At 36.0% G+C, this 26,481-nt stretch overlaps 1 protein-coding gene across 2 annotated transcripts in view; it reads left to right on the top strand.

Annotated features, from left to right (window-relative positions):
• Positions 1-24,345, top strand: part of CNTNAP4 (contactin associated protein family member 4) — a 217,261-nt gene extending 192,916 nt beyond the window's left edge. Inside the window, exons 17-24 of one of the 2 annotated variants that reach the window (XM_040090884.2) lie at positions 4,247-4,465; positions 7,213-7,452; positions 10,408-10,632; positions 12,037-12,170; positions 13,228-13,315; positions 18,812-19,030; positions 19,394-19,465; positions 22,527-24,345. In XM_040090884.2, the coding sequence (XP_039946818.1) occupies positions 4,247-4,465; positions 7,213-7,452; positions 10,408-10,632; positions 12,037-12,170; positions 13,228-13,315; positions 18,812-19,030; positions 19,394-19,465; positions 22,527-22,720 (1,391 nt within the window). In that variant the 3' untranslated portion in view covers positions 22,721-24,345. The remainder of the gene's footprint in view (positions 1-4,246; positions 4,466-7,212; positions 7,453-10,407; positions 10,633-12,036; positions 12,171-13,227; positions 13,316-18,811; positions 19,031-19,393; positions 19,466-22,526) is intronic. The other variant, XM_040090885.2, reaches the window with a different exon arrangement.
• Positions 24,346-26,481: the final 2,136 nt, after the last annotated feature.

Below are 26,481 nucleotides of genomic sequence, written 5' to 3'. Positions count from 1 at the left end.
AAAAAAGGAAAGTTATCTCATTAATGTGTAGCATACAGAGATATTTCTTCATTTCCATAAACTCCCTGATTTGTTGAGTAGACGGACCTATTATTTTTTGTATGCCATATGTAAATTATATGCAGGATTATTTGTAGTGGACACAGAACTGTCTGTTTTTATTGAGGAAAATATCAATCAGAAATAAGCAATATGTATTCGCATCAAGAGTACCTTTCTCAAAAAAAAAAAAAAAAATCAGCATTTCACATGGTAGGATTTAGATTTCATCATCATATAAAACTCCACATCCATTATATAAAATGTGAATGTAAATTACCAGCCTACACTTGATGTTCTATTAATAGTTTCAAATAAATTAATGTCTTTTATTTGTGTAATAAATAACAATAATGTAAATTTCAGATGTCAATGTTTAAGATGAAGATGTGAGAAAATGTTTAAAATGTATTATGTCATTAACATTTGGCATTCAGTACTTCAGAAGACTGATATTTTTGTAGTATTTTATTGATTGTTTTCAAACATTATGTCTAATTCTTTTATTTATGGGGTAGTGATCTTTAGACATTGAAGTCTAGCTTCAAACAAAAAATAACAGATGCAGAAACTTATTAAGAAATGTGAAACAGAGCTGTTCTGTTGGTTTTATAAAGTTACAAATGCTGTAGCACATCTGTGTATATATTCCAGAACACTGTTGCAAAAACAGTGTGTGCATCCTATGTTTATTTTAAAACAGAGGTTACATAAAAGAAGATAGTTGTCTCAAAGAAGATACTTGATCCCTTATTTTTGTTTTGCAATAAGTTTTAAATGCATGATGAACTTCCTGATTTACTGATTTCCTGCAGAAGCAGTGGATGAAAGCAACAAAGCCAATTCAACTCTGAAGAGTACACTCTGCTAAATACTTATAGGACCAAGGTTATATGCTCTAGCCAAAGATCTAGGTATTTTATATTGAATGCTCACTGAAGGTTTATTTAAACAGAAATTAAAATAGGGCTGTGTTGGGGTTTAGGTTGGTTTTGCGGTTTTTTGGGTTTTTTTCTTCTTTTTTCCCTGTCGAATTTTCCCCCCTATAAGTTGCTAAGAGACTAAATACTGATGCTTAGAGCGTGCTCGACCCACACAAAAGAAGTGTCAAGGGTGGGGGAAGATCACTTAAGTTTGGGGGAGGGAAAGGCTCAGTGCTCCAGGAGCTGAGTGTGCCCTTCTCCCGCCTTCGGCATCGGAGAGGACAGTCGGGCGACTGCTGGCTGCGTGAAGAGTCCACTGTTACCGGAGGGTCTGGTCCTGGGAATGCTATCACCATCCATCATCTGCTGGAGCGCCCAGGAATTCAGAGCCCCTCGCCTGCCCTGCTGGAGCTGGGTCAGCCCTGCCCAGCCATTGTGGCTTCTTCAGCACTGCTCACTTTGCCTGCCAGGACACCCCCTGCCTGCTGGGGACAACCCACCATTTCCAGCCATCAGCCCCGGAGTTTCCACCATTTCAGCTTGGTGCTCTTGGGGTCCCAAGAGATCAGACTGCCCGGGGCTTGTGAAACAAAGCCCCTCGAGGTTCTTGGTTCTGTTTATTATTATTATTGCTGTAGTTGTTGTTGTTTGTTTGTCCTGTTATATTTATTCGTAAAGAACTGTTATTCCTTTCCCCATAGCTCTGACTGAAAAGCCTCTTAAATCTTCTAAATTATAATATCTTGGAGGGAAGGGATTGGAATTCCCCATTCCTAGAGAGGCCCTGCCTCTCCCTAGCAGATACCTGTCTTTCAAACCAAGACGGGCTGTATATTGATTTGGTTGGACTTCAGCAGTTTCTTTGCAAGTAGTTCAGAACAGTCCAATATGCAAGTAGTGGTGGCCTTTGTCTGCCCAAATTTGGAACTTACTGTCCAGGATGAATGCAGTTCAACTGCTTCTTTTATGGAAAATGCCAGGACTTTGCATTCTGCTGCGTATTAGTTGGTAATCACTTTCTGCTTCTGCACATGACACTCCACTCAATACTTTGGACGGTTCTCTGTAGCTGTGTTTTCTGTTAGTCATTCTAGCCGCAGCTAGCCATTGCCCATTCTCCATGATTACTATCAACTACATCCTCCATTCCACTTTGTCAATCTGTAGCTGCGCTCTGCCTATGTTTGAATGCCCTAGGGTTACAAGAGTTCCTGCAATGCTTGGATACTTTTTAAGTAACACCAGTGTAGGTAGGACCCAAAAAATAAGTTTGTGCCAGAAGAGAACTCCTGCATTCTCTTCTGCTGCCTAAGAAATAATAAAAATGCTCTGTGCCTATGTCTTTTGTTGAAAGATAACAAATTTTAGAGTGCAGTATCATCCTTCCACATCCCATGGCGTATTTTCTTGGTGTTTTTATAAATCCAAATTTTCTTTCAAATTTGCAGTGTTGTTGCTATTAGCAAAAATACTTATTATAGAATATCATGTGATTACATTTTTCACTTTTTCTGATATATACTGATTAGTCTTCAGAGACTAAAATGGATGCCCATACACCTATTCTTGTTATTTCAGCCTTCATATATGGAACTTCAGGGATTGCTTCCCTTTTTTCAAATTATAATAATTTTTAGTGGTACTAACATAATTCATTATTTCAGTGGTTATTTCAAAATCTTTATTATGTGTTTTCCTGTCTTTGAAATCTAAACAGTAACATTATTTATCAGATATGTCAATATGGTATGCTATTTAATAGGCCCATTCAGTGAGTTCAAAGCAGAACTTGTGTTTTCAGGCCTAACTCCAACAGTATCCAGAAGATTACAAAGACCTCTCTGCAGAAGGTAACATTCAGCAGAAATTCTTTTTAGCCAGTCACATGGATTTTCTGTTGCTTTTGTTCTCCTACTGTGTGGTTGTTGATTTTTTTATTTGTTTGTTTGCTTGTTTGTTTTAACATTTTTTTTCTTTTATCCCTTTATAAAGGGAGAGTCAGTTCTCAGCTTTTTCTAAATGAAAGAAATGTATCCTAAAATTAATTTATTTTACTGAGGAACTGCATTTAGACATCAATTATTTCTTACTATTATGTAAATTGTTGATTTTGAAGCAGAAGAGGTAATTTATTAGGCATTCCATTTATAAACTGACAACACAATACACTTTATTTAGTCAGTGAAATAGTTATTGCATTTCCCATTTTATTTTTCTTTTGATTTTTCTTTCCTTTTTTTTTTTATGTCTTAGGATCAAATATTACAAAAAATACTTTATAGCAACAAAATTTAGGGCTTAAGAGATTGCAAATGTGTGAGATTACTCAGTCTAAAGGTTGGCCAAAGTGGATTTAAATGTTTTAAAATGTCTAATATATTTTTAAAAGGTGAAAAGAAAGTAAAAATATGGCCTTTTTTTTTTTAAGTTCAATAAATTGCCTTTAAAACATTGTTTGAAGCTCATCTAATTCCCTTGACTCCTAATTTTTTTTTCTTTTCTGTCAGAATTCAATGACATAAATAGAAAGCTTTTTCTTTTGGATCCAAGAAATCTTTTCTCTATAATCCTTTAATTAAATCCTTAATACTTCAAAATTATGGCTATCCATTGTCTAGGGAATACACCTTTTGTACATGATGGCATTTGACTATATGACAGAGAGAATATTCAGAATTTTCAGATCTTCAGTTTTCTGGCACATTTGTCTTTTTTTTTTTTTTTTTCTTTTTTACCTGCAAAGATTGAATTATTATTTTCTAGGAAAACCATGGAAATGTGTAATGTGAAAGCTGCTTAGAGAAAAACTCAATTTATATCATAATTTTATGAACTACATCAAAATATTTCCTCTGATGTTTGTAAGACTATATGAATAAATAGCAAATGTGAATAGACAATAGAAGACGCGGGTTGGATTATAGCTGTGATAATTTAAACAGAGTTAGCAACAGTATTCAATTATCATGTAATCAAGAGGTGCATTTCATCCAAACTGAAAAATCACAAAGCTAGCACATTTCACTGTTTCTTGACTACTATGCTCTCCAGGGGTCCACAAACTGATTGGTTTCCATGTGGTGCATAAATCATTGCTCTTGCTGTCAGTGAGTGTGAAGAATGAGCTGCAGGCCCCTGAAGTAAGCTCTCCCTCTAAAACAATCTGTTTTATCCCATTAAATAGTAGGCTAAACCTTAAAGTAACTTGTTCTGCTATTAATTATTTTGCCACTCAATTAATTATGACATAATTAAAATGTCTGTTACTACTATCCTCTTTCTAGCTCCATCTGAAGTGGTTTTTTCATTTGACGTGGGAAATGGACCTAGTGAAGTCATAGTGCAATCACACCATTCCTTAAATGACAACCAATGGCATTATGTGAAGGCTGAACGAAATGTCAAAGAGGCTTCCTTACAAATAGATCAACTTCCTCAAAGATCTTACAGTGCTCCATCTGATGGACATATTCGCTTGCAGCTCAACAGCCAGCTTTTTGTAGGTAGGTGCTCCACAGGATATTTCCTAGTTATCATCATAAAAAAATATGAAAATGCTGGGGTGAGGAGCGGAGGAAAAAGTGTTGGCAACCAGATCTTTTGAAAATACTTTGTACAATGACATGAGAGACTTTGTGAAAAATCTGAGGCTGTATTCACTATTTTGAGGTTATAGATCTCAAAGTGCCTTGGCCAGTTGTTATTCCAGGAGAGTATTTCAAATGAAGTTTACTTCTTTTGAGGTTTGTTTGATTTGCACCTTTTCTTGAGAGGATGTAATTTACTGAAGGAAGTTATGCCATTTCTTTAATTTCAAGGAAATTTTGTCTCTCTATCCACAGCTTCTTAGGTTAAAGTATGACATTAAGGTATTTATATATAATGCTGAAAAATTAGAAATTGAGTAAAAAGGAATTAATTAGTATTTATTTAGCTACAGAAAGCTATATAGAGGTATGTGTTATATGCACAGTAGTGTTCTTAATGTAGTATTGCCTTATCATTAATTCCTAAGTTTCTGGTGTAAATATATGTTGTACAGTATAAGAGCATTTAAAGTTGGCCCGACTTTTAAAAAGACCTTTTTTATGTCTGCTCTGAGAAGCTCAAACTAAATTAATGTAATTTATTTACTATGTGTTGGGGAGGAATACATTTAAGAGCAATAGTAGCTGCAAAATATGTGAATGCTTATGAAATAATGAAATAAGGAGGGAAATCTTGTATGCTCTGATAAAAATTTGTATCTGTGCCTCAAAAGGTATCAAGGGAAGAAAACAGAGACTAGACAAAACATTGAAGAATTTATATTTTGATTAAAAGACGACATGAAATTGCCACCACCAAGTGGTTTTGTTCCATTATAACTGAAAATAAAAATAGCTATGTCAAGATATTCCATGTAACACCAAGAATTATAAAAACTTTGAAACTTAAAATGAATGATCACATGGTAGCATTTATCCAAACAAGAACTGGAAATGTATGAGAATTATAGTTTACAGCCTCACACATTGTGGAATATTTTCTGCTTTTACTTTTTAAAAGAGCACAAAAGACAAGAAACGTCTGAGTAAGTTGTGCAACAAAGGACAAGAGAGACATGTCAGTTGCACACCTTGCTAAGCAACACAGATGAATAAAATGTTAGCTATCAAGAAATGCACTAAAAATAAGGAACAATGAAAAAGATTGAATCAACAACTCTCATTAGTCCTAGGATTGCTCTGTATAGTTATCCTACCTATGCTTGGTAGTCAGGTATAACCTGGCAGGTATTCCTCTGCATAGATGGTCATTAACCTTCCTATTATTGAAGAATAGACAGCGTCCTTCTGAGACAGAACAGACACCAGCTGAGGGGTATCATAGAATCATTAAGGCTGGAAAAAACCTCCAAGTTCACCAAGCCCAACCTTTGAATGAATATGACCTTGTCAACTAAACCACAGCACTAAATGCCACATTCAATTATTTCTCAAAAATTTCCAGGAGTTGAAACTTCTCAAATTCCCTGAGCATCCTGTTCCAATGCTTAATCACCCTTTCAGTGCAGAAATTCTCCCTAAAGTCCAATTTAAACATGTCCTGGCACCGTTCAAGATTATGCCTTCTTGTCCTGTCACTGTTTGCCTGGGAAAAGAGACTGACCCCCATCTGGCTACATCCTCCTTTCAGGAAGTTGTAGAGAGTGATAAGGTCACCTGCGTGAACCTCCTTTTCTCCGTGCCAAACAACGCAAGTTCCCTCAGCTGCTTCTCATATGAATTACTCTCTTAATGCTTTTATGTGCTCCGTTCCATGTCCCCTGACACGCTCCAGCACCCTAGTGTCTTTCTTGTAGTGAGCGTCCAACTGGACACTGCACTCAAGGTGTGGCCTCACCAGTGCCAAGTTAAGGGGGGACAATCACTGCCCTGCTCCTGCTGCCACACTGTTGCTGATACAGGCCAGAATGCCATCAGCCTTGACCACCTGGGCAAAGCTGGTTCAGCTGCAGACCAGCAACCCCAGACCCTTGTCCAGCAGGCAACTTCCCAGTCACTCTTCTCCAAGCCTACAGACTTGCATTGGTTTTTTTGACCAAAGTGTAGGATTGGGAGAATTCATAGATTTTGAACTACACATAACTGACATCAGACCATCAATCCAGCTTGCCCAGATTCCCTAGTAGGTCCGTCCTACCTTTCAGCAGATGAATACTCATCCTTAGAGTAGTATCATCTCCAAACTTACTGCAGGTGCACACAATACCCTCATCCAAATCACCAATAAAGATATCAGACAGAATCACTATTACAACACTGAGCCCTGGGGATTAGTCACCTAATCAGCTGGGTGCAATTCCCTTCACCACCACTCTCTGAGCTTGGCCACCCCGCTAGTTTTTAACACAGTAGAGTTTGCCTGTTCAAGTTATGAGCTGCCAGCTTCTCCAGAAAAAAAATTAATGATACAGGTATTATCATCCATTCCATAAGATTTACAGACAGATAGACACAGGTCAGTTTATCAGTCAGTAGAATACTGAAAGAATTAAACTATACAGCTCATTCTCCTCTCCCTCTCTGTAATTACTTGACAAAACAGAAATTAGATGTACTTTTAAAGCCATTTATAAATATTTTCACATGAGTAAGCTTGTGTCTTAGAAAGTCATAACATACTGTTCATAGGCTGTAAACTACAAACATGGTTTTACATATAAATTATTTTAAAGTTTTAAAAGCTCCTATAAATTTATTTTCAGGTGGAACAGCATCCAGGCAGAAGGGATTTTTGGGATGTATTCGTTCATTACGGTTGAATGGAATGGCCCTTGATCTGGAAGAGAGAGCAAAGATAACACCAGGAGTTGAACCAGGCTGTCCTGGACATTGTAGCAGCTATGGTAACCTGTGTCACAATGGTGGAAAATGTAGGGAGAAATACAATGGATTCTCCTGTGACTGCTCTTTCTCAGCTTATGCTGGTCCATTCTGTAAGAAAGGCAAGCCTGTCTTTTAGCTTTATCAATTATTGAAAACATAAGGACAAAACAAGGACCATACAGTCCAGATTAAGATCTTCACACCCCCTTACAGATATGTTTAAATGCTTGCAAAATACTCAGTTTACATAATGTAGGTAAATGTTTTGCTGAATTTACTCAGTACCTGTAAGTTTTGCTAAACACTGTTCTTTCAGAGAAAACTTCAATATACACCATTTAAGCCAGAACCATATCATCCAAGAGGATCAGCATCTTCATGCAACTTTTATGATTCTTTGATATTATGGTAAATCTAGGAACTATACTTTTATGGTAAAGCATTTGTATTTCTGTCTTTCAAATAGCAATCTCAAAATCAAGTCTGATTTTGAAAAACAAACCAAGAAACAGAAAAACTTAAATCTACTTTTTGCTGTAAGAGGAAAGTGAGATTTTTGCAAACAGGACTGAGCCCATTTTCCAAGTCTTTTTAAAGTAGATCCTTGGTGAATTTATCATACTGGTAGAGGATCACAAGTCATCAAGTCTGAATTTCAAAAATGGAAGTTTATATAGAAATGTCATTGTTTCCATATTGTTCAGATTAAAAACAACGACAACAACAACAAACAACAACAAAACCACCAAAATTTGCTTCTTCCACATATTAAATGCATTCTTCAAAGTACTAGGCAGCTTACATGCCATAACATAATGTTCCTCTAAATTAGCACAAAATATGCATTGTCATCACTACCACCATAAAAGGGAGAGACCCTGTCTTGGTTTTGAAAGATAGTCATCTGCCAAGGAAAGCTAGAGCCTCCCTTGGAATGGAGAATGTAAACCCCCTTCCCTCCAAATTATTATAGTTTTGCAATTAGGGGCTTTCAGGCAAAGATATGGGAATAGGAGTGACAGTTCTTTACTGGGAATACTTAAAAAAAAGGAAAATACAAATGCAGTAGTACAAAAAACCAAGCAAGGTAGCAAACAAAAATCCTGGAAAACCCTGACAGAGTCAGGGATACGACCTGGCACCCTGCTGGTCAGGGTGTTGGAAGCAGTCGAAATATCTCCTCCTGGAGTAACAAATGTGTTCTGTGGAGTAGTCCTGTAGAAAGTGATGAGATGGGTCCGGTTTTCCTCCAGGAATCCAGTGGAAAAAAATGGATAACTTGTGTCCTTCAGTCCCAGCTTTTATCTAGCTAGGAACCGTTGGCTCCACCCCCCCCCACCCCCGCTCAAAGTGTGGAGCATCTCACAATGGGATGATGGAATGTGTCATGTCATTGGTGGTCCCTAATGGCCCATTATCAGAAAATATCCCCCTGAGGACGGAGGGGTGGTGAAAGAGATAAGAAACATTGCCCCACCTGGTTTTAATGGCTGGGCCATTATCAGAAGGCATCTGCCCCCCTCCCCCTGGAGTTAGAAGGATAAAACATCTCCTAAAAAACAGCTTTCAACAGATGAAATAGAATATGCATTTTTAGGTTACATAATCCAAGACAGACCCATATGAAGATTTTCTGTATCTAGCACTGCAGATCTAATACCACTGTATGAGGAATGCAGTCCTCTGCATCAGAAGAGATTAATGGTCACACTGTAATATTCAGCAGAGACTGTTACTAACAGTGTGGGATGACTTAAATAATACCTTTCAGTCAACCTTTGTCAAATACTGGGTCAGATCACAGAAATTTCAAGAAATTTTGCCTAAGTGTGAAAGCTGTGATCCAAAATGCTAAGACAATTGCTTTTAGCAGAAAACAGCTATGAGAAATCCCAGAATTACAGAAGACCTGCATAAGTGATTCATCCATAAGAAGAGCATTGGCTAGTTTTAATTTTCCTTTTCTTTCTCCCACCTGATCAGTTTCTTCTACCACAGAGAGGTTTAAGTGTCGCAGTGTCCCAAGCGCTGGGAAAGCGCAGCCTCAGGCTAGCTCAGCCCACACTGCGGCAAGCGCGTGGAGAGGTTGGGGTGGCAGGCAGGGCAAGCCACCTCCTTCCTGTGGGAACTTGGCTCCCCACCTCCAGCGACGGGATCTTGTTAGTAATCACGACAACGGCGGCAGATGAAGAGGCGACTCTCTCAAACAGGGTCAGGAATGGTTTATTGTGGGGCACGAGCACGGAGCTCTCCTTTCTCTGACTGCTGCCCGGAGAGAGCACCAGGAGCTGCTGTGCAGCAATTTTTAAACCGGGGTGGGTTTAGGGCTGGTAACAACCGGTCAACCAATAAAGACAAACATGGATGTAACCAGGGGTGGTAACATTTAAATCAGGAACTAATCACAAGGGGGTAGTAGGGGATTTCCCAGGCACCAGCCTATCACTCGATGCCCTCCCTGGAGCTTTCCAGAAACCAGGGAAGGGTCCCAAAGTGATAGACAGGGTGCCCGAGAGGAGAGAGAGAGGATTGACAGGGGTAGGTACAGGGGGAAGGGATGATTGACATATAACGGTGGGTTACATAACTGAACACTCTAAGGAACCATTTTATAAAACAGGGGTACAGTTTGGTACAACAGAACAAAACAACTTTGCACGCCGCCATATTTAAGGCCAAATCTAATCTATGTGTTAGGATTCAAATTGCCGCACCCACTTCTTTGTAGGAGCCATTTATACACAAGACAGAGTATATTGTGCTTGAGGACTAGGATCATCAATAGAAAATAACCTAGGAAAAATGCACTTCTTCATGAAACAGATATTTAATACACACATCTAAATGAGATCTTGCTCTAGACCGGTAGTGTCTTGTATTTCTCTGTAGTTCTAAATGCTAGTTTCATTTATATTTACTTTTTGGCTTTATCACAATAGTCTAGAATACATTTTATTTTCTTCTGTGGTGCATCAGAAGGAAAAAACCCCAACTGACCAAGCAAACAAACAAACAAAAATATCTCTACTGTTATTTTGCATTATTTTTAAATATTGAATTACTTTTTGTTTCAGAGATCTCTGCCTATTTTTGGACTGGCTCTTCCGTGACATACAACTTTCAGGAATACTACACATTAGCTAAAAATTCCAGTTCTCATGCTTCTTCTTTCTATGCTGACATGACACTGACCAGGGAAGCAATTACATTTGCCTTTCGAACAACGCAGACACCAAGCTTACTGCTCTATGTCAGCTCCTTCTACAAGGAGTACCTCTCCGTCATTCTCACCAGGAATGGTGAGTTTTCAGATTGGATGTCTGGAAACACTAACAAACATCATAAATGTCAGCCTGGATTCTCTCTGATTTCCAGACCTGGATCATGAACTACATATTGTCCTGTTGTTTCTTTAGATGGTATCTTTGCTTTTCAGCTGCATCAAGCAATTCTTTCCACATGAAAAATACTCTTCCTACTGTACTTTTAACTTTCACTACCTTTTTTTATCATGTTGTCAAAAATGTATATTTCTGACAATCCTTTAGGATTTGGGGTTTTAAAGTTTGAAAATGAAAATTAAAATTTATCTGAGCTGTGTTCTACTCATGAGGCCTATTAATTGCCATCCTCAGACTAAATAATGAAATAAAAAACTTTTGAAAGTGTATTATCCGTTTCCCAAATTAATCACAGGTCATTTCATTAAATTGATTTCATAAGGTACTTATATACCTATAAATATACATATATATACATATATATACACACACATATACCTGTAAAAATACATGTAACATTTTTGATGTTTCTATTTAAGCTGAAAATTAATTATTAGTTGGATCTTCTTTTTCAATACTTTTATCTAGAACTAGGTGGGGGGTTTTGTGGGTTTTTTTTGGTTTTTTTTTTTTTGGTTTTTTTGGTTTTTTTTAAATATTAAAAAAACCTGCAGAGTTAGATCTTCAGGTTTATGAACAAAGATTATTTACTGTCACAGTGATTCTGTGCTCAGGGAAGGTTCTGTGCTTTTCTAGACATGTATATGGATATAGAAAAGGAGTATTATCCTCCCTGTCATGGAACAATTGTTGGTCATAACTTTCCCAGGTCTGACATGGGCCTTAACTTCCAGAGCATGAATAGAAAGTTGTGGTCCATCTGCAGATGAGAAGGAATTTCTGGCCAGGAAACTGCATTGCCTCTGTGTTCTCTCAGTCTTTCTGTGATTATTTGTGTACAGATGGTATTCTGGGAATTAACAATAAGAAATGGAAAGTGATCTAGGAGTCAGTTCACTGCATTCCATTTAATTTTCAAATGGTCAGAGGCTTACAGGACTGGACAGGAAAAATATTCTTCAAGAATCATGAGTTATATTTGATAAATTGCAGTTATGACAGCTACCAGACTGAGACTTTCTCAGCTGAATTTTTAAAAGTAATTATAAAATTTCTGCACAAATTTTAACTCAGTAATCAAAGTTGAGACAGCTTATGACATTTTTGCAACTATATCCCGCTCCCAACATTGCTATTACTCATTCTGTTGCCTTTAATTTCTCACTTATATGCATTCCTCATGGCTAAGTCCTTAAACAAATCAAGCATTTGTTTTCCGGTTGAAGTACCCCTGTGAAGCAGTATCTATACTGCTTATAGTGTCTGTAGTGTACTAAACGTTTGCTCTCTTTATCCCTGCAGGAAGTTTACAGGTTAGGTACAAGCTAGATAGCCATCAAGATCCTGATGTCTTCAGCATCAGTTTCAAAAGCATGGCTGATGGACAACTGCAACACGTGAAGATTAACAGAGAGGAGGAAACGCTCTTTGTAGAGGTAATTCTGTTGGGGTGGGGGGAACATGGATTATCATAGAAAAGTAGACAAGCAAAATGAATTAAATACTTGCAACAAGGCAACTACCCCCAGATAAAACGTGCCTTAATATCTCAAGTAATGAAAGCAAAGTTAATACTCTCATGATGCACAGTCAAAATCAATGTTAGCCAATCTCTTTGATGTTAATTTTGTTTATTTCAAAAGGTCAGTGTCACCTCATAATTTTATATGAAAATGCAGTTAATTGTTTGAGGGTTAAAATTTCAAAGTTTGGTAAATGTGAAGGACTGCTGTTTGTTTCAGGTGTTGCATTTTCATTTTTTAATTTAAATTATGCATTAAACTACAGTACAAATACATTAGCACCCAGATAATAATTTAAGTCTATATTTAAAATTTTCTTTGGTCTATGTTACATCAAAGGAATGTGGTTATTAAGGAAGATATTTTGGGGGGCTTTTTGGAAATTTCATGTTAGAAATTTTTTTTTTTAATGGTTGACACTAACATGCAAAAAAGTTTTGTTTGGGTTTTTTTTTTTTTGTTTTTTTTTTTTTTTTTTTTTTTTTTTTTTTTTTTTAAATTCAAAATACCTGTATGTTACAATTTAGTATTTTGAGGCTAGAACTTGGGTTTGTAATGGTACTTGGCTTGAAGTTTATCTAGAGGTACCCTAAGAGGCAGAGTATTTACAATATAATATTTGATCTTTATGAAGTTAAATATTAAGTGCCTTTTTAAAATGAAAAGAGACTTTTCTATATACTTAAAGGTTTGCTATTTTTATTCATCTTAGAAGTGAAAAAGAAAGAATCAGCCAAATCAATAAAAAAAAAAAAAAATCCTTATTAAAAGGGATGCTTAAGAATATAAGTTATAATCAGTGATCTGAGGAAGCTGATAATCTATTTCCTGATGAGTTTTTATGCTATAAATAATAAAGTCTTCCCTCAGACCCTCTTATTTTTAGCCTTGGTCTTACCTGCTTTTTCAAAAATATTGACTACTATCTCTTCCATTATTCTACTTTGTGCCCCACTTTATCATTCTATAGGTTAACCAGAAGGAAAGAATGAAGTTTAGTCTGTCTTCAGGCACAGAATTCAATGCAATCAAGTCTCTCACACTTGGCAAGATTTTAGGTAAGTGGAACACCACAGCTTTTTCTAAAACTGCAGGGTTTTCTGAAACATGGATCAAAATGTCATCGTGGGGCATGAAAAATAATAACACGAATGCTATTGAAAGACATTTGTTGTTGTGTATTTACTTAGACACAGAGTCACAATCAAGATAGAAACTTCAGTCTTGTTGAAATACAGATATAATCACAAATAAGTGCTTCCTGAAAAAATGATCAAGTGTGTTCCATTAAAAATAATTGTACACTTCTCTCTCATTTTGCAATCAAGCATTAAGAAACACAGCTTTGTTTTCTATTCTGTAGAAAAAAAAATCAAATTGAAATGGTACACAAAGATTATATAATACTATTAATCACATATCCTACTTAAAAAACTTCCTGTGATTAGATTTTGATGCAAACAGTGAAGAATATGGTAATGTAATTCAAATCATCATTGGAGATTCTTTGTCTTGTGATGATTCTGCAAAATATGTCTGTTTCTCTGCAAGAGGAAATTTACCTATCTACAATGACCATTTTTTGATGTTCTTAAAAGAAAATAGCAAGAGCCTGGACTAAAATTCTCAAAATCTTGTTGTTTTCCTACCTTTCACATTGGTAAAACCCAATGATAAAGATTTGGTGCTGGTGCAAATTTAAAGGCTATTTCTCTTTCCTCTGAAGTTATTTCATAGAATGTTTTGGATTGAAAAGGACATAAAAGATCATCTAGTTCCAATACCCCTACTGTTTGCTAGAAAACCTTTCTCCAGGCCACATCATTCAAAGCTTCATTCAGTGACTTGAACACTTCCCATGAGGACGTGCACTGCTTCCCGAGGCAGCCTGTTCCAGTGTCACTCACCCATACAACATAGAATTTCTTTCTAATTTCCAGGTTAAATCTACAATTGTTCATTTTAAAGCCATTCCCCTCTGTCCTATTACTACATTCACATTTCAAATATCACTCTAGCTTTCTTGTAGCCTCCTTTAGGTACTGGAAGGCTGCTATAAAATCACCTTGGAGACTTCTCTTCTCCAGGCTTGAATAACCCCAATTCTAACAGTCCTTACAGGAGAGCTGCTCCAGTACTTTGCTTATCTTCACAGTCCTTCTCTAGACTTGCTCTAACAAGTCCATGCCTATCATTTACTGGGGACCCCAGAGCTGGATGCAGTGTTCCAGATGGGATCTCACAAGAGCAGACAAGAGCTGCAGAGTCACCTCCCTTGTCCTGCTGGCCTCAATGCTTTGGAAGGAGCCTGGAGTAATGGAATGGCCTGGACTGGAAGGGACCTTCAAGATCACCTCGTTCCAATGATAGGCAGGAACACCCTGCACTAGACCAGGTTACTCAGAGCTGCATCCAACCTGGCCCTGAACAGTCCCAGAATACAAATGGCTTTTGGGCTGCAAGTGCACATTGCTGGCCCATGTTGTGCTTCTTGTCCATCAACGTTCCCAAGTCCTTCTTCTCAGGGCTGGTCTCAACTACTTCATCCCACAGCCTGTATTGATATTGTGGGTTGCCCAGATCCACATGCATAACTTTGCATTAGCCATTGTTGAATTTCATGAGGTTTACTTGATCCCAGTCCTCAAACCTGTCAGTGTCCCTCTAGATAGTATTCCATCTTCCAGGTGTGTCAGCCATTCAGTTTAGTGTCATTCACAGACTTGCTTCAGATGCATTCAATCTTACTCTTGGTGTCATTAGAGAAGATATTGAACAGAAATGGCATCAGTGTGGACCCCAGAGGAGCACCACCTATCACCAATCCCTATTTAGACATTAAGCTGTAGTATGCAAATATTTGAATAAGGAATTACAAATAATTCTTTATCTATCAAATAGGTGGTTGTTGTTTTCAATTATGAGAGTGTTACCTAGAAAAGATAGAATAATTTAAAATATATAATAAAATGCATACAGTGATAGTTATTTTTATGAGAACAATTACTAAATGCTAAATAGTTTAAAACGTATTAAAGAAATTTAGAAACTATGTTCATAGACCATAAAAAAATGTTTAGGTATCATCAGGAGAATCTCAGTGTAGTTGATTTGTTTTCTTACTAGAAAACTAAGTACCTCTAACACAAACAGAAATATATATTTTTGAAATGTAGATTTTATATATGAAACTCACACTCCAGAAAAGAACTTGTGTGTAGGTATGCACAGAAAATGGAAAAGAGAATGATCACTTAAGCATAACTTTTAAGCAATATTAACTGAAATATAAACTACTACAAGAAATGTTTTACAAATACTTCCAAACTTGAACATTTGATGATAAAATTGAATCAGGAATGAATCAGGAATGTATAATATATTGAAGTGTAGTAGTTTATTGTTGTCATACTCACATAAGGTTAATTCTACAGTGACCAGTACAGAATAAATAAATAATTTTTGTTATAAAATATCATATCAAAACTTATATATCAATTTACTTAAAAATGCACTTGATTAAATTTGTGGAAATGTGCATTTTTATATAGTCTATTAGTCTTTTCACCAGGACCAGTATTGTCTTTTCCAAAGAGCCATACAAAAAAGAGTTACAAAAATTCAGAGGTGGGATTTTCTTCAGCCATATGACTTTGCAATGATGCAGCAGTGCAAAGCATAGAGTTACAATGACCTGTGGGGCACTCAGCCCAATTTGTCTAAGAATCTCTCCTGAAGAGAGCGTACGTTTCTCCCCCTTTCAAAGGAGAGTAACTATGTCTTTTAGAAATCTGATTGTCTTTGGCTCTGATTCCTGTGAATTCCTATCAGGAGACTGAAGAACATTTCACAAAGGCAGAGGAAAAAAGTAATAAATGTTTGTTGCAGTGAAGAGGTCTAAACATAAAGAGTTGACAAAACATGAAATCATATATTTCTTGTACTTGAAAATGTTGTTCAGGAAAGCCACAGACAGAAGCTTTTTTAAAAAAATAATCATCTTCAGTTGGAGAAGTACTTTTCTGAGCTCTTCTGCATTTGAACATGACTCAGTTTTTTTCTTCAAACAAAATTTGTGCAGAATCTCCTGGTCCAGTTGGATTCCTATAAGTCCTATTTAAGCAAGAATACTCAAAAAGCTGGCTGATGTCACTGCCAGGCCTCTCTCAGTGGTTTTTGAATGATAGGATCTGTACAAGTTCCAATTGACTGGAAGCTCACTGATGTTGTCCCAGGTTTCAATAAGGGTAAGAAGGCTGACTTGGGAAACTACAGGCCTGTCAGTCTCACTTCAGTGCCTGGTATAATAATGGAGAAGATTGTTCTGGAAGGCACTGAAAAACAGCTGAAGGGCAATGCAGTCATTGGTCACAGCCCATACAGGTCCATGAGAGGAAAGTTTTGCTTATCAAACCCAATTTCCTTTTATGACATAACTGGCCTTGTTGATCAAGGGATGCCAGTTGATGTAATCTTTTCTAGTAAGTTTTTTGAAGCTGTCTCTCACAGAACCCTTCTGGACAAAATATCCATCCCACAGCTGGATAAACACATCATGTGGTTGGTGAGCAGCTGGCTCATGGGTCAGGCACAAAGGGTTGCTGTGAATGGGGTGACATCAGACTAGGCACCTGTCACTGGTGGGGTTCCACAGGGCCCCATCCTCACCCCTGTGTTCTTCAACATCTCCATAAATGATTTGGATGCAGAACTCAAAGGTATGGTAAGTTTGACAATGACATTAAATTTAGAGGAACTATTGACCCCCTTGAATGCCGAAAGGCCCTGAAGAGATACAGGAATAAATTAGAGGGCTGGGCAGTATGTATGAAGGGCTGTCAGCTGTATGAAGTTTAACAAAGACGAGTTCCAGAATCTGTAACTGGACATAATGGGGTACTAGAGGCTGGTAAGCAGCATTGCAGAAAGGGACCTGGGTCAATGATGTGTTGAACTTGTGATTGTTTTTGAGTGTCACTTTCAGTCAGTAAAATTTTAATTTAGTGGGAAAGTGGATGATGGTGGTCTTCCCTAAGCCCTTTCACTTTTATCATCAAGATTGCCTGATCCAATATAAAGCTTTACTTTATCCCAGCAATATTTTCTAGTTAAGGAGTCAAGTGAAATCAAAGGATGTAAAATATTTCCTTTCCTATTATACATATCTGCATTTTAATAAATGATTCATATAGGAACTAAAACATAACAGAAACCACTCTCCTCTGAGGTTTTCAATCTTACTCATATTTAAAGGTATCTATTTTTGTCACAGGGGGGTATTGAAAATGTTTTCTTGCCACTTCACTGTTAATCTTTTTCTTAAAACATCCCATCCTAGCAGATCCTTCAGTGCATGGGGTAGATATAGAAAACAGCTGCAAAAAAAGCAGAAAGAGTTTAACAGCCAATATGTTATGTAATCCATTAGTGTAGGTGAGGAGACTTTTGGCTGAATTCCATCTACCTAGTAGTCTATCATCACTGCAATAAGCAGAGATCAGTAGAGGAAAATGCTACTCTGCTATTTTGCAACATTCTACCTGAACATATTCCCATTTTTTGCTATTAACCTAAATCTTATTGAGGGATGCACTGTAAAAATTAAAATTATAATGGTAGTTATTGTAAAGATCACAAGTTCATTCGTGGATTCCAGGACAAGTTGGAAGTGAAAATTAGAGGTGAAATTCCAATTTTATTTGCAAATTTATTTCCCTTAGGAGTCCTCCTTTTATAACTAGTACTTCCAGAATTTTTGCTTAAATTAGAATTTTCAGAGTAAACAAACTCTTTGTTTTCCACATCAAAAGTGGTGCATGAGTGAGCATTACCTGGTGAATTAACAGAGAGTTTTAACATGCAAGTACTTGTCACATGCATACAGAAAGGCAACTTAAGATAAAAAGTGAGGAGGTATCTTCTTTTTTTTTTTTTTTTTTCCCTCCCTCTTTGTAGTACCAACAATGGCATCATGTTTTAAAATGTATAGTAAATTGGAACACTCATTCATTTTTAAAAATTTCACAGAAAATACCTTGATGGATTTCTCAGATCTGAGGATCTGAGATCTTCAGGGTTTTTGTTTTGACAGATTTAATGGTGCTGGAATTGAGTAAATATATGAGTCTATGGAATGAATATGTTCCAAAAATGTTTATTTATGAGAAGAGATCCAATAAAATGCATTTTTCTGGAATTCATTCTTCAGTCTTACATTTTTGCAGAATGAAAGCATTGCATTTTAATTTGAATATTTATTTACAATAGAAACTTTTTGCTTTGGAATTTGCTATAGGAATTTAAAAGCATTTCCCTCGGCAGATTAGCAACTGTCATTTGTTCAAAAAAAAGTGTGTGTGTGTGGGGCAGTTTGAATGTATCTGACTGTCTTTTCAATAGAGTCAGACAAGAAAAGAATTCAGTGAATTTACATATGTTGCGACAATTCAAATATACTCAGAGGAACACAGGTTAATTATTCATTTATTCTTCTGACACTTTATTTTGTACATTTGCACTATGATTAATTGTGTTCTGTTCATTTTGATTAACAGAAAACAGCGATGTAGATGAGGAGACTATGAAGGCAAACTCCCAGGGGTTTGTTGGCTGTCTATCTTCGGTGCAGTTCAACCACATTGCTCCTTTGAAGGCTGCTCTGCACCAAAGCAGCTCAGCCCCTGTCATTGTAAAAGGGCGTTTCACTGAATCCAGCTGTGGAACTTTAACTGGAGCCGACTCAACATCAAGTGAAACAACCCATTCATTTGCAGGTAGCATATGGTTATCACATGTTCTGGTCTCTGAAGCAAAATCCAGATAGAATACTCATGACCTGAATCACAACTGACTTTTTATTTTTCCATGCTGGTTAACATCTCAGGAGTAGTTTGTAAATAATTCTCTTTTATATGTAATTCCTTTTCTCTAGCCTTTCTCTTTTCATCTGAATGTTCACATTTTTCTTTTTATCTCTGCCAAGCATCATCTACATTGATGTTCTATGCATGCTTATTGACTCATACTACTGCCACTGCACCATATTGTAAATGAACTGTAACAGTGTGAGAATTTATTTTTAAAAAGTCTTCTATTTGTCTGTCATTTTCTATTTTTATTTTTTTTTCCTGCTGCAGATCACTCTGGACCAATAGATGAGGGAAAGCCCTTAGCTAATGCAATCAGAAGTGACTCTGCAATTATTGGAGGTAATAGGGACTGTAACAAACCCACAGGAACCTTTTTTTCTAACTGTGACCAGTGTTGCCAGTGATGAAGTGAGGTCAGTTTAGCTTTGTGTGCATACAGAAACTAGTAAAAAGTCTCCATTTTACTACAGTTGGTAGACAGATAAAAGTCAAGCATTGTTTTAAAATACAATTGATCACACTCTCCTTATTACATAAATTAATGCCATATTTCCATAAATTGAAACATTCTGTTGAAAAACAACATAGTAAGGACGGAATTTCAACCTGCATAATAGCAGTATCTACAACTTTTAAAAGTACTTGTATTTGTGTGAAAAAGTATATATTTAAGAAAGAGCCATAATTTCTTCTTTGCCAAAAAAATTACCTTTTGCTACAAAGTCAAGTTTAAAATCTTTAATAAATCTGAACAACAAAGACTTTTTCTTCTTGAGAATATGAGGTTTAACACTGCTTGAATCAATCCTCTGACAGTCTGAGGAAATTTCATTCTGGCTTCGTGTTGGGAAGGCAGTGTATTCTTGGAAAGACTTTCACTTGCATTGATTTATAGCTTAAAATGAATGTTAAAATAAAAATAATAAAAATAATTACTGTTGGTTTGAAATACAATTTCTTCATTATCTTCCTATTTCTTTTGGCCTTTTTTATCAGCTCAAATAGAACTAGAAATGACCATTCATAAACTTTTTTCAAAGTACTTTTTTTAAATTCAGAGGAATAGAGGAAAAACCATGTAGCATTCAGTTACTTCTGAAGTAAAAATGTGATAGTCCCTTTACTGTTTATGCCTATCAGAACAAATAGAGCATAAAGCTTAGGATAGATGTGTGTACTTAAAGTACAGGACTGGTAATCAGGATATACAGGTTCCATCACAGTGCCTTTCTGGATTATTGTCCTTAAGATCCATCTCATATGAATCCTATGTGACAAATCCATCTCATATGGATATTCATATGAAATCTACTGTTCTGTCTCTTTAGCAGAAATGAGGAGTACTCAACTGAGCCTTAATAGGGATGATTTGGGGTCGGGGACTCTCACCAGAAGCTGAACTCCTTTTACCAGTATTGAAGCACGCATATGTGTCTGTCAGTTCAAATTGTCTTCAAGGCATAGTACCTTCTCCTGTAACAATCATCCTCTGTGAGAATTTCTAGGAGTATTTCTTCTTTTGGGAGATGAGGAAATAAAACTTGCTCTCACTTATAAAGATGATGTTTTGCAGTATAATTCTATTTAAATTTGACAGATAATTTGGCAGTGGGATGAAAAGGTCACCCCCACTATCTTTTAAACTCTGAAAAGATTTGCTTCCTGAGAGTTTTTAAAGCCTCACTAGACAAAGGGAATGGTGGAATTTAGTAGAATAAAACTGTCCAAGCTTTTCATTGAAGTTAAAATTGTTTAAGTCTGTGAATGGTTGAGTAAGGAAAAGAACCTGCAGTCACTTTTGTGTCTTCCACTTAAACAATGAGACCTTCTATGGTCAGTGTGTGCAAAACCACACTACATGACCAGTGACCTTTAAAAGAGTAGTATCAATGATACTAAAATTAGATTATTAAGCCTAGAAGCTTCCCTTCTTGTAAAATGATACTTATGTCTGTATAATTTTATACACACCAAATGAGAATTTTACCACTGATTTCAAGGAAGGTCAGAATTTAAAAATATATTTTCTAGTTTTTTATATCTCTAGCTTTGTCAAAACTTGCTTTACCATTTCAAAAGATTAATATTATTTTACATAAGTATCTGTACATAAAGATCTCTATGTACTAGGTAACCTAGTGTGAGTGGGGATTTTTAAGTGTGCTAATGACAAAGTAATTTTTTTAACTTCAAGTTTTAATAGTTACAATCCTTTTAAGATAATAATAACAATACTTTTTTTTCATTAATTAACACATTTGGGAATATGGACTCACAATTTTTCTACTGCCCATGTTTGTTTAAAAGTCAAAACAAAGCAAACTCCAACATTCAGTAAAAATTAATGTTGAACACCCTTAAATGAATATAATTGAGAATGGTATCAGTTCAGCTACTTCAGACAAAACAAGTTTATAGAAAAGTCATTAGAGAGAGAATCTACAGTGATTGAAATAAAAGAATGATAATCCTAGTTAATATAAATAAAACCAAGATTTAATTAGATTGTAAAGTCCATTTCAGAGAAGGATCTACTGTATCAAAGCCTTTATATTTCTACAATGATGGAGAGCTGCTCATAATAGAGATCAAGAAAATTAGCATGTGCTGAATTTTGGATGATCTCTTTTTATCTACAGTGCTAAGGGACTAGGTATTTTTATTTTTCTTGCAGTGGTGACCAAGTTGTGCAACAGACTGTCCCTTTGTTTACTGTGATTGGCTACTGCATTACAAATGTTACCCAGACTGCTTAGTTCTCTTTCCGTCCCAAAAGCCTAGTCTTATTTTCTGCCTCTTTGACGAACATCATCCATTTCCCTTCTGTTTCGCATCTCCTCAAATTCCTCTCCTGCTCATCCTCTGACTCATGAAGCTAAGGTCCTAAGACCATTATGAAGGGATGAATGAGTAAGAGAGGGGATGGGCTGGCAGTCTGTAAGGTCTTGCCTATGTCTGTGAGAAGTCTCTCTCCTTACTCTTCCTCATCTGCTGTGGTTTGAGTCCCCAAACCAGCAAAGATCTAGGGCTTGATAGTGATGGAGAAAAAGAAACTCTCCTATTGAAAATACTCCAAGGCCCCTAGTGGTTTTCCATTCAAAAATTTCAGAAATTATAATGATCTGTGAAATTTAGAGGAGGAGGAGGAGGAGGAGGAGGAGGAGGAAGAGGAGGAGGAGGAGGAGAAATAGGGTGCAAAATTTCAAAACAATCACCATGAAACTTATATTAGAGTGCTGTTTCTGATTTGAAAGCAGTTATGTCTTCTCATTTCTCAGGCTTTCCTGTAAGCCGTTCCATATACGTGATGTAGTCATTCCTTCTTGGTCCTTCTCTCTGGCTTACATATTATTATCTGTCTGTCCTTTCTCATTACTTTTTTTCTCTTTTCTTCTTGTAGGTGTGATAGCAGTTGTCATATTCATCCTACTTTGCATCATGGCCATAGCCATAAGCATTTATAAAAAAAAAGGCATATACTCAAAAAGTGAGGCGAAAGAATCTGAAAACGAAGACAGTGCTGAATCTGCATTGAAAAGTGAGCTCAGCATGCAAAATACAGGCAATGAAAATCAAAAGGAATACTTCTTCTGATTGTCATTAATGATTTAATCTATTATAATAATGTGACAGTCTGACTTTCTTGCTAAGCCAGGGGCTCTCAGTGGACAGAAAAGGTTCTTGCACACTACTCTAAATGCAATGGATTTGAGACTTACTATACTTGATATGTTCAGTCTCAGTGATTGCTGTAGCAGGCCTCTTTAAATTACATGCATTTCTTAGCTATTATACCACAAATGCATTTTATGTAACAGTGAATTAGATATTGTAACCAATTTCATTGTTGGTAGTTTCCAACTGTTCTAATGTGACCTTCTACAAATGATGTTAAATGTACACACTGAATGTGATTTTTGAATGGGAAAATTGTAATGAATTTATTCCTACCCTTTTCTTTAAATTTTGATTATTTTTGTTCAAGGTGAAAGGTAGATTCTAATACTTTGTGTTACTAAAGAAATTCTGCTGTGCTGCATTATGGTGATCCGTCTTACTTCCTCAAACTGAAAATGCTTTTTGAGCTGCTGCTGGCTTTTGTCAGCATCTGCTTGTGAGCCATGGCATTTGATGTCCAGAACAAATTGTATTTATTTCCCCTGGGATGTGACTGATATCTTCATTATCCCTTCCTTTTGGTGGGCTTATCAGAACTGAAGAGTGTACAGTGGGTTGAAATATTTCAAATTCTCTTTGCAGTAGATTTTCACTTATGGTCAGGTGATGGCACCAAGAGACTCATGCACATTCTGGGCATTTTGAATAAAACTGGAGGAAAAAAGGCAAGACCTTTGTTTGGAAAAATCAAGTAAAAGACTAACAATAGTTAAATTATCAAGAGTGAAAACACTGAAAGATGATCAAGGTTACTGTCCCTGGAAATTAGTGATGATACTTCTGTAAAGAAGTAATGCTCAGTACACTATCTGGGATGTATTCTCTGTAAATGTTGTATCTATGATTTTCTCCAGAACTCCAGACTAATTTTTTTTTCTAAATTATAGAAATTATACAGTGCATGAACATGAACTACATGAAGAATACTACATGAACACTTTTGTTCTGCACTCTTAATAGTATCTACTATACCTTTGTGAGATAAGGTCTGATTACACCACTCAAAATTAAACAGGTTCTTAATATGCTGACAGAGTAAATGAAAGCTATCTATGTTGTATGAACAAATAGTTAGATATTAAGGCTAGGTTTAAATTTTGTGAAAAGAAGATTGTAAGGTCACCTTAGACCCCGTAGGGTATCTGAAATACCCATGTGGCCTGATGTGAATGTTATAGATTCTATGGAAGGTATATGTCTCTTTTGGAAGAGACATACAGGTATTGGGTAGAAGGCATCATAAATGGCATTATATGACTGCATTTAGGCAATTGACCCACACAAAGCATTTTTCGGTTTCCCCCAGTTAGATGATTGGGTGTCTAGAGCTTGGATCTGAGAAAACAAACAGGATTTCTATGACCTTGCAGACTTGAGTTTGAAATTTAAATATCTTCCAGAACTGATTTATATCTACTTCCATTGAAAGCAATGAGAACAGTCATTGTTTTTCTATTCGAAGAATCAAAGCTAGACCCTAGATTGTGAAGTTTAAGAAATGTTTATCATAGGTACCCAACAACATTATAAAGACATGGAAAACTGGCATGGTATGCTAAAACCTTTAATATGTAAATTTCTTTACATAAATGGTAATTGTAAATATAAACATCCAGCATATATTTTCATTTAAAACTTTTTTTTTTCCATCAGTCTTTTTATTTTCAGATTTTTAACATTCCTTTCTACTTCCTTCTACACAAATTTACTTAATTTTTAGGAAAAATAAATTTCCTTTTTTGGGGGGGTGCCGGGTGCTCTGCAATCATAAATTGTTCGGTTAACATGTAGTGCTTTCTTATTTTCATTTTTTTGCAATTCAGTTTGCATCTCTAAGGGGTTAGTCAGGCTAAGGATGTAGTATCAAGAACTGTATACATGTTGTGGATTTGATACAATTTGCTTCATGATAAGAGGTCACCTTTAGGGAGGCCAGAGTACTGGACTATCCCCAATAAGCGATGAAAATATCCTGTTTGTTGATGGGGAGTGGTGGAGGTGAAAGCCTCACATGTGTCATGACAAGAAGACTTTGAATTATTAAGTTTACTGCTTTGAACCTTCTCATCTACCTATTTTGAAGTGAAAATTATGATTCTTTTTGAGGCTGTGACCTAAATTGCATTAAATTCAAGAGAAGCTCTTCCATGGACTTCTCTGCAACCAAGGCTGAGCATTTCACAAGGTATGTGTCCTGAAACAAGTTCTGTGGGCAAGGATGTATCCCAGTCAACTCTATTTTTTTTTGTGGGATGTAGTAAAAATGTGGGACAAAACCCACAAGACAATGATTATAGTACACCAAAGGAGATATTTTGATTGAATGATAAAAGACAGATTGTCTTTTATGTTAACTCTCATATGAGAGTTGTTCATATAAACCTAGTAAAGACTAAAGTTCATCCACAATAGGACAAGTTGGAAGAATGTAAACCTAACTGTTCAGTCACTTGTTTTAGTTTTATTGCCTTGTAAAGTTTTATTGTGTCTTTATAGAGAGAAAGTTCTCTTTCCTTACTTTCTTTTGTTTGGAATGAATATTTTCTTTCCCTATTCCTCAGAATTTTTAAAAGGAACAGGAAGGGAAAAAGCTTAGTAAAATCCCTATTTCACAGACTAGCTAAAAAGGTGGAAGAGGATAAAAAATGCCTGTATGAGTGGCACATTATTTCATTCAAAGTCTTCTTTTAAGGAATTCTATTTTGTGAGGGATTCTAAGAGGGAAAAGATATATGGATTTTGTTGAATGAACATCTGTAGATTTGTAGAATGAATCAATTGTGTCTTCCTGAAGATGCAAATGCCCATTTTCATCTGTAGGAACAGTGATCATATGTTTGTCACCTTAATCAAATATATACATGTTTGAAATCAATGAAGCAGCATTTTTCATTACTTGCTGCATTTTTATGGGGATAAAAAATGGTGGCACCGAAGTGCGCTAAAATGTCATACAACATTGTGCTGTCCCTTTATTGATTCTCTATTCCATTGTGTGACTTTTCACCTCACTGTTAATAAAGACTTTTTAAAATAAAGTGAGGAAAATATTTTTAAAAGAATTTGTATTAAAAAAAAATTAAAACTGACAACAATATACTGATTTTTTTTCAACAGTAAATATATGTAGAAGTGCACATAATATATTGGTGAGTGTGGTTATTTGTAGATATTTCAGAGCACTAATGCAACAAATTTGCTGTGCATTGACACATTTTCCATGGCAAATACATTTTTTTCTTAAGTACGTTAGACAATAAATAGTGGCACGTATGCTGGTACATTTTTAAAGCTTTGTGTGGGGCCTAGCTACAAAGAGCTTATTTATGTACTCAACATTTAGCACATAAATATAATTTAGTTAGGTTTTGTGAAAACATTTTCCAATACATCCAGTGTTGTGTAAATGAAGAATATGTTATAAACCAAATGCACAACTTAACATGAAATTAGTCACAGTCAAATTTACAATATTGTTATTCATGGTAGTGACATACAAGGAAAAAGGCATGTAAAAGACAAAATTCCTTTAAGGAATCCTCTGCAGAACATGCAACTATTGCAAGTTAGCAGAGGATTGATAAGAAGATATCCTTTTAAAATAAAAATAATTACTTTTAGAAGTAATTGTAGTAGTTTACACTTAAGGCAGATATATAGCCACATAGGGGGTGTGA

This window comes from Hirundo rustica, chromosome Z (assembly GCF_015227805.2).
Source record: "Hirundo rustica isolate bHirRus1 chromosome Z, bHirRus1.pri.v3, whole genome shotgun sequence".
In the NCBI taxonomy this organism is placed as follows: Eukaryota; Metazoa; Chordata; class Aves; order Passeriformes; family Hirundinidae; genus Hirundo; species Hirundo rustica.
This window is presented reverse-complemented; position numbering and strand designations above follow the sequence as displayed.